Here is a 6,549-nt window from a genome sequence, read left to right on the forward strand (position 1 = left end):
CCCACCATCACCCCCTTGCCCCCCACCCCACCCATCTGCGCCGCAGCCTCCCCCAGCAGGTGTCCCCTCTTCGGTCGCCCCTGCACACGCCTGCGCGCCCGATGGGACGATCCGCTTTCAGCCGCGCAATGATCGGCGCAGACCTGCCGACCTGCGCTGACGGGACCGGCGTGGCATCCCTAGCCCCCCGCGGTGGCTGTCCCCCACCTCTGTCCACCCCTTGCTTACTGTCTGGGCCCCTCTCTTCACCCCACCCCACAGCCAAACCACAACGCCGCTTGTTATAGATTCACCACGCAACCAGCAGCGCCCACCGGTCACCCCGCGGCCACATTTTCACCAACCACTCACCGGGCGTCTGACCGTCAGCCATCGCGCCCTGCCCACCCATGCCCAGCCCCCCACCTCGTCTGTCCAGTTCAGACGTCCCCAGTTCACCCACTGACCTATCCGCCCTTGCTCCCCACCCCTTTCCTACTTTTCGAGTCTCCTCACTCTCACCTGTCCAACATCCAAGGCCCTGGGCTGGGATCGGGGGGACAGAGAGATGCTGACTGGCCACTGTCTTGGAGACATGGGTCTGTTCCAGCAGATGTGGACACAGACCAGGCCTGTGGGCCAGAGAGGGGCCCACAGGCTGCGAGAGCCCCGCGTGAGAGCATCTCGTGTGGGAGGACAGGGGTGCCCCGCAGAAGGGGCTTGGCAGAGGGCTTGTGATGTGGGGCGGGGTCCAGCAGGAAGCAGGCGTGGACGGGGCGTCCAGGCAGAGAGACACTCCTTGCAGAGTCTGGGAGGAGGCAGAGAGCCCAGAGAGTTCAGGGAGAGGCAAGCAGCATGGTTTAGATGGTTGCAGGGGTGTGATGGAAGCTGGGCGCGCTGGGCTGATCACACCTCGGGCTTCCCAAGGGTCAGAAGGAGCATGGAAGTTTTGAGCAGGAAAAGGATGGCAGCTAATGTGGGTGTCAGAACTACCCCTCTGGGGCCATGTGGGGGGACGAGTTGGGAGCGAAGACACCGGAGACCATGGAGGAGGACGGGGAGATGGTTCAGGCAGGGGAGAATAGAGATGGTCCAGGCAGGGGAGAACAGAGATGGCCCAGACCAGAGAGGTGACTACTGAAAGGATGACTGCGGGGACCCTGGCTCGCTCTCCTTGCCCTCAGGGAGGTGGTTGAGGAGGAGAAAAAGAAGAAAAAGGATGAAGACGACTTAGGCATCCCGCCCGAGATCTGGGAACTCCTAAAAGGAGCCAAGAAGAGCGAGTATGAGAAGATCGCCTTCCAGTACGGCATCACCGACCTCCGGGGCATGCTCAAGCGGCTCAAGAAGGCCAAGGTCGAGGTCAAGAAGAGTGCAGGTCAGCTCCCGAGGGGTGGGGCACCTGCTGTCTGCGCCCTGGCCCTAGCTTGCGGAACCCCCAATCTGCGCAGTAACACAGCCCTGTTTTCAGGGACCGCCACCTCCATGGGGGCTTCCTGGCCTTGACCCTGGAGAATCTGGGGAGAGACCTGGTGGGTGTGGGGAGGAACGAGGCAGGCAGAAGCTGTCTTTTCACCCCCTGCACCCCTCACTGTCTAGCCTTCACAAAGAAGCTGGACCCCGCTTACCAAGTGGACAGAGGCAACAAGGTCAAGCTGGTGGTGGAGATCAGTGACCCGGACCTTCCGCTCAAGTGGTACAAGAACGGCCAGGAGATCAAGCCCAGCAGCAAGTAAGAATGTCTGTCACGTGGCTGTTCCGCTTTGAGGCTGGGTGAGCCTCACCGGTGCACACCCACGTGTTTGTGTCCTCTGAGGCCACGGGGCCACGTGAGCGTCTGCGCCCACGTGTTTGTGTCCTCTGAGGCCACGGGGCCACGTGAGCGTCTGCGTCTCTCAGTCCGGCCGGGCTGGGCCGGCTGCGTCCTTCCCTCCGCCGGCCTGTGGTGTGCACCCCGGCGCTGGCAGGGGAGGAAGTTTTCCACGGGGGTGGCCCTGATACTTCTACCAGCAGCAGGCTTGGTAATTCAGTTTGGGGGCAGTCGTGGGTCTTCGACTATGTGGGGCACTCGGCACCCCAACCTCTGTGTGGCCCGGGGTCCGCGGTGACCTGTGATGAGGCAGCAACTGATCCAGTGGTCGCTGCTCCCCAGCTGGGCGGACCTTGGGAAAGAGGCCACGGCACAGGGGCGCTGCTGGGGGCAGGGGGCGGCCAGGGCAGGGCGCCTGAGAGCCCCGGGGACACTTCAGGGTGCTGGCGGGCGCCAGGGCGGCGGCTTCCTCCTTGCAGCTGCGGCAGGCTCCGGGCGGCCCGCTCGAGTCTGGGGGGCCCCGGCTCCGTATTTTGTCTCCACGGGCACCGCCGAGCCCGGCCTCGGGCGTGTGTGTGTCAGGTTGGAAGGCGGGGACGGAGAGAGGGGGCTGCTCGGGGTGGCGGGGAGCGGCCCCGACACGCGTGCAGGCGGCCCTGGCGCGGAGCCGCAAAGGCGGCTGGGAAATGTAGTTCTGGGGCCCGCGCGGGGCCCGCCGCGCCCTGGGTCGAGCTGAGACTTGTGCAACAGGTACGTGTTTGAGAATGTTGGCAAGAAGCGAATTCTCACCATCAACAAGTGCACGATGGCGGACGACTCTGCTTATGAGGTGGCCGTCAAGGACGAGAAGTGCTTCACTGAGCTCTTTGTCAAAGGTGAGGCCACGGCTCGCTTGACCTGAGCCTGGCCACGGGGCTCTGGAGGGGGGCTGCCGCCCCTGCTGACCTTCGCCCCACACCCCACCGCCCTCCAGAGCCTCCGGTCTTGATTGTCAAACCCCTTGAGGACCAGCAGGTGTTTGTGGGCGACCGCGTAGAAATGGTCGTGGAGGTGTCAGAAGAGGGGGCCCAGGTCATGTGGTAAGTGAGGGGCTCTCGATCCCCGCCTGGGAGAGCTCTGACCTTCCCCCCAGGCCCCAGGAACCTGGGCCTTTCTCTGTGAACCCCCGCCTCCCTCCAGGAGCGCTTCCTAGAATTTCAAAAACATTTCTTTTTGTCTCAGAGATAATAATTTCTCTACAAATTCCTAGAACTTAGATTTTCTTCAGGTCCCTGATATTTTAGCTCCATGAAATCATTGATCCATCCACCACCCACCCACCCCCCGGCTCACCCCTGCACCTATTCACTCACCCAGCACTACTTCCGGGCCCCTGTTGTGGGGGTGCTCCGCGTGGTGGGTGCCCTGGGGAGAAGCTGTCCCAGCGTGGCATTCCTTCGCGGAGCTTATAATGTGGTTCGTTGCTGGGGCTCACGTAGGACACGGGCAGGCTGTAGTCACGTCACATACAGGTAAACATCCTGCTCTGGTCAGTACTTCGGCCGGGCAGTAGCTAACGCTGTGGCCACTTTTTAATAGGACTCTGGTGGCCTGGGAAGGCTTCCTGGAGGAGGTGACCGTAGAGCTGAGCTTTGAGGAGGGTGTGAGGAGTGTCTGAGGCGGGGGACGCACCTCAGTATCTGGCTGCTCTGTGAGCGCCGAGCTTCCTCCATCCTCTGACCCTCCGGTGGCCGCTGGTGACCCTGACCTCTGACGGACCCCCCCGAGGCATGCGACTTCCTCTCCCCCTTTGCTAGACGCGCCCTGTGACCCATGGGTCCCCGCGGCCTCCCCTCACCCCTGCTCACAACTGCCCGGCCCTGACATCCAGACATCCACCCCCAACCCACCGACATCCAGACAGGGGCCAGAGACCCCCTCACTGCCCCTCCCCCCAGGATGAAGGATGGGGTGGAGATGACCCGGGAGGACTCCTACAAGGCCCGATACCGCTTCAAGAAGGATGGCAAGCGCCACATTCTCATCTACTCGGACGTGTCCCTGGAGGACGGGGGTCGCTTCCAGGTCATGACCAACGGCGGCCAGTGCGAGGCTGAACTCATTGTGGAAGGTGAGCACATCGCAGCCGGCCTCGGCCCGCCCACCTGCTGTCCCGCGGGCCTCCTGGGGCCTCTGTGGGGGGGGCCCCCCCGGCCCCCCTACCCGCACCAGGCCTCACCCCCTGAAAGGCCTGCTGCGTGTCCCCCCACTAGCCCGTGAGCTCCCAGAGGCCAGAGGCTGTTTCTGGGTTGTTCACGGCTGCCGCCCGCCTCCGCCCGAGACGGGGCCCGGCCTGGGGGGCACTCGCAGGCGGGACTGGCCGGCTCTGACCTCCCGTCTCCTGCAGAGAAGCCGCTGGAGGTGCTCCAGGACATCGCCGACCTGACGGTGAAGGCCTCCGACCAGGCCGTGTTCAAGTGCGAGGTGTCTGACGAGAAGGTGACCGGCAAGTGGTACAAGAACGGGGTGGAGGTGCGGCCCAGCAAGAGGATCACCATCTCCCACGTGGGGAGGTAGGTCGGGGCACCCACGCTGCGGGGCCAGGCGCCCCTACCGACGGGAGTCTGGGAAACTGGAGAGGCAGCCGCACCCCGCCAGCCTGAGGTGCAGTTACAGGACGGCCCGGGCGGCGGCTCTGGGGCGGCTGTGGTCAGCTGCCCGCCCACCCGCCCTGCCCATCCGGCCTGGGCGCCATCAGGGCCCCGTTCTGGTCCCTGTGACCTCTCGTCCCCCTCTCGTGCCTGACACACTCGCCCGGCAGAAGCAGGGTCCTGAGAGAGCGGGCGTGTACGCGGCTGCCATGGCCTGGGCCGGGAGCATTTCTGGCACTTTCTACCGGCTGCAGGGTCCTAGTGAATCAATGCCTCGCCACGTGCCGGGCCTTCTCCAGATGACCGCACCGCCCGGCGCACACTGTCACTGTCGCTCCCATTTTATCCATGTCCCACACCAAAGCACCCAGGGCCCCCCGCTGCAGAGACGACCCCCCCACAGGTGGCCTCTGGTCTGACCTCAGAGCTCAAGGCTCTGGCTTGGTTTTCTCTGCTCCTGTTCTGTGTCTTCAGAGTCCAGACAGGTGCTATTCTGATTCTCTAGCTGAAACAGGCACAGAGAGGGCAGGTGACTTGCCCGCAGTCACACAGCAAGCAGTTAGCAGAGCTGAGGCTGGAAGCTTGGCCAGAGCGTTCCCAAACTGGGGCCCAGTGGCGGGTGAGGGCCCCCCTGGGGTGCAGGACTTGAATCTCGGCACTGTGAAGCTGCCCACAGCCCCTGCAGCACGAGTTCGATCCCTGCCCCGGGGTGACCCCCAGGGCACAGCAGACCTCTCCTGTCTCCCCGCTGCCCCCCCAGCAGTGGGTTTCTGCCTGTTCTGCTCCCCGCTCTGTCTCTGGTGAATTCTGTCACCTCCACACCTCTGGCCTGTACCCCAGCTCTTGTATGCACAAATAAATAAATCTTTAAAAATGAAGTGGCGGCTGAAGAGGGCGCCCCTCGAGGCCGCCCCGGGAGCGCCCGGCCTGACCCGCCTCCCCTCAGGATCCACAAGCTGGTGATTGACGACGTGCGTCCCGAGGATGAGGCCGACTACACATTCGTGCCCGACGGCTATGCCCTGTCCCTGTCCGCCAAGCTCAACTTCCTGGGTGAAGACCCCTCTGTACCCCGGGGCCTTGGCCCCACCTCCCAGCCTCAGGCCAGACCCCCTTCAGGCTGCTTTCCCTAAGGGCCTCGGGGTGACCGCGGGCACCTGTCCATCTCACTGGGGGGTTCAGACGAGGTGGAGGGAGCATCGAGTACTCGGGGGTGGGGACGAGGGACAGCCACGCCTGAGGCCACCCCAGCCTCGCCTCTGCTGGGCGTGAGGGGAAAGGGCCTCCTGGAGTGCCCCTGACCACCGGACCTCTCTGTCTTCCAGAAATCAAGGTGGAGTACGTGCCTAAGCAAGGTAGTGCCAGGGCTGCTGCTGTAAGCTGGGCCTGGGCCCATCTGAGGGGGCGGCCAGGGCCTGGACCCCAGTCTGAGGGGGGCTGGGACCTGGACCCCAGGTCGGAGGGGGAGGCCGGAATCTGAACCCCCGGGTCTGAGGGAGAGGCTGGAACCTGGCCGGAACCTGGACCCTGGGTCTGAGGGGGGCCGGGACCTGGGTGGGGTGTTGTGGTCGGGAACTGCATCAGGGAGCCCCCCGCCGGCAATGGACACCCCAGCTGCCTGTTCCACTCCCCGTGTCTGCTGCCCCCAGAGCCGCCGAAGATACACCTGGACTGCTCAGGGAAGACCTCCGAGAACTCGATCGTGGTTGTGGCTGGAAACAAGCTGAGGCTGGACGTGGCCATCACAGGGGAGCCCCCTCCGGTCGCCACCTGGCTGAGGGGCGATGAGGTATGGGGGCCCCTGGACCTTGCTTACGTGGGCTCTCTGTGCCTCTGTGGGACCCTGGGTGAGCCGCGCTCCCTCTCTGGGCCTCCATTTCGTTGTAGAGTGAGGCTGATGATTCCTTCTCCAGAGGCCTGTTTTGGTGATGGGAGTTTGTGTCTGTCACGCGGTAGGGACCTAGCACGTCCGTCCCTCCGTCCACTAACCACTCGCTCGGCCAAACCGGCCAGCTAGTAACTCATCCACCGGTCCATTACTTGGCTGACTGATGCAGCCATCCATCGTGCCGGGCGGCTTAGTAACTATGTTTGTCCATCTACCCATCACTCAAATGACCCTCCACCCTC

At 64.0% G+C, this 6,549-nt stretch overlaps 1 protein-coding gene across 1 annotated transcript in view; it reads left to right on the forward strand.

Annotated features, from left to right (window-relative positions):
• Positions 1–6,549, forward strand: part of MYBPC2 (myosin binding protein C, fast type) — a 19,375-nt gene that overhangs the window by 6,513 nt on the left and 6,313 nt on the right. Inside the window, exons 9-17 of the mRNA XM_012733520.1 lie at positions 1,164–1,357; positions 1,579–1,711; positions 2,540–2,664; positions 2,763–2,868; positions 3,727–3,899; positions 4,176–4,341; positions 5,366–5,472; positions 5,745–5,774; positions 6,069–6,307. Coding sequence (XP_012588974.1) covers positions 1,164–1,357; positions 1,579–1,711; positions 2,540–2,664; positions 2,763–2,868; positions 3,727–3,899; positions 4,176–4,341; positions 5,366–5,472; positions 5,745–5,774; positions 6,069–6,307 — 1,273 coding nt within the window. The remainder of the gene's footprint in view (positions 1–1,163; positions 1,358–1,578; positions 1,712–2,539; positions 2,665–2,762; positions 2,869–3,726; positions 3,900–4,175; positions 4,342–5,365; positions 5,473–5,744; positions 5,775–6,068; positions 6,308–6,549) is intronic.

Source organism: Condylura cristata, unplaced genomic scaffold (genome assembly GCF_000260355.1).
Source record: "Condylura cristata isolate star-nosed mole 26May11 unplaced genomic scaffold, ConCri1.0 scaffold00041, whole genome shotgun sequence".
NCBI lineage: Eukaryota > Metazoa > Chordata > Mammalia > Eulipotyphla > Talpidae > Condylura > Condylura cristata.